We start from the raw sequence: 1880 nt of genomic DNA, 5'->3' as shown, positions 1-1880 counted from the left end.
TTTTTCGCTATTTAATATATTCTGCAATATAAAAATGGAATATTTTAAAAACAAAGTGTTATGCAAAGGAGCATAAAAGATCTTTAGATAGAAGTAAGATATGAAATTTTGGAGTACCAAGTTTGTATATATCTCGAAATTAAAACAGCTGTAGGTGCAAATTACATACATTTTTCTTAAAAAACAACTATGTTTTTATTTCTACCAATTGATTCCTTTCATTATTTTGCGTATAAAAATATTGAGGAAAGATCAGAAAAAGAATATTTTTCTAGTTTATATAAAATTAAGAAATTATTTTACGTCTTATAAATTCAAAAAGTAATTAAATTCCATAAACAAATATACTCGCAACCATTAGATTTCGCTTCGATTACTCAAAGACAAATATTCGAAAATACAAATTAGCATCAATATATCAGCCGTTTGCAATCATAAAAAATGGTGTGATATTTTTTTAATAATTAAAATTTTCGGAAAATAAGATTAAAAAATATCTTTCATGTTCATTCATAAATCTAATATTAAGATTAAATCTGAAAATAACAGAATCAATTTAGAAATATTCTAGAAATATTTTTCCTACATTAAGATTTATTGAATCGTTCGGAAAAGAAGATAAACATTACTTTAATTATATTGGCTAAATAATATCGACTGGACGCAGTAAGGTATCTTCTATGTTATTTCTTATTGCTATAATATTTCTCAAACAAAGTTTGAAATTTGGTCTGGCATCCGCTGTACTCCAGCAACGCAGCATCAACTGGTACAACGTTGACGGACAGTTAAGAGTCATCGGCAACCTGCCTCCAGCACGAACATAATTTATTACTTCTTCATCAGTCTTGGCAATATAAGATTGCTCACCCAACGATGTAATTTCCCATATTAATACCTCAAATGACCAAACATCGCTTCGAGAAGTAAATATTCCAATCGTCAAAGATTCTGGTGCCATCCAGCGAATAGGAAACAAACCTTCTCCTTTCTAAAATAAGATTTTAATAAAAATTTAATTTTCTGGTTCATTTTTAGAATATGTGTAAAATGAAAAAAATATTCGTTTATCTCTTGCTTTATATAAATACAAACGATTTATATTCTATATTACTTAAAGAAACAATGTATGATATACTATTATGATAAGAATTATTGACTATTATGATAAGAAAAGTATTTCCAAAAGAATTTATTTTTTAATCACTAATTTTCTTTAATAGTTGTATTTACCACGCGATAATAATCATCCTTGTAGATATCTCTGGCTAGTCCAAAATCTCCAATTTTGATGACACGATTCTCGCGATTTCTCGAAGATACTAAACAATTACGACACGCTAGATCTCTATGTACGAAACGCAACTCTTCCAAGTAGCAACAACCTCGCGCAACATCTTCGCACATGGCGAGCAAATCCTGCAAACGCAGAGCATACGAATCTGACGGTTGCAAATTTCGACAATCTCTCAAATATTTTAACAGATCACCAGTTTCCATCAATTCCAACACTAGTAACGGAGAATCTCCATCTAAACAAATGGCCAACAATCTTAATATATGTTTGTGTCGAAAATGATTCATAAGCTTGGCTTCCTTTAAAAATTTTTTTTTCTCATTTGAAGAAGCATCTTTTCGAAGCATTTTTATTGCAACGGATATTTCTATGCCGGATCCTTCTAAGTTCTCCACATTTCCTTGAAACACCTGCAAATTTCATACAAAGTTACATACGTACTTTATTAGAAAATGTATAGTTTAATATCAAATAATATTATATTTTACTTTATATTAATTAATTCAACGAAAAATATATAATAAAGTGGACGTTCGTTGTCTCATTTAAATTTCATATTACTTATAATCTATTATACAAATTA

General features: G+C 28.6%; 1 protein-coding gene across 1 annotated transcript; it reads right to left on the bottom strand.

The window, feature by feature from the left end:
* Positions 1 to 747: 747 nt before the first annotated feature.
* On the bottom strand, positions 748 to 1654 carry LOC112639008 (proto-oncogene tyrosine-protein kinase ROS-like; the record flags this gene model as incomplete). Its single annotated transcript, XM_025411727.1, has 2 exons — positions 1234 to 1654; positions 748 to 991 (listed from the first exon to the last, which is right to left on the bottom strand). Coding segments are annotated over exons 1-2 (655 nt in total), but the record flags the coding sequence as incomplete, so codon positions are not given.
* Between the last annotated feature and the right edge of the window lie 226 nt (positions 1655 to 1880).

This window comes from Camponotus floridanus, unplaced genomic scaffold (assembly GCF_003227725.1).
Source record: "Camponotus floridanus strain SB8 unplaced genomic scaffold, Cflo_v7.5 scaffold428, whole genome shotgun sequence".
NCBI lineage: Eukaryota > Metazoa > Arthropoda > Insecta > Hymenoptera > Formicidae > Camponotus > Camponotus floridanus.
Note: the sequence above shows the minus strand (reverse complement) of the source record. Positions and strands in the feature narration are given on the sequence as shown.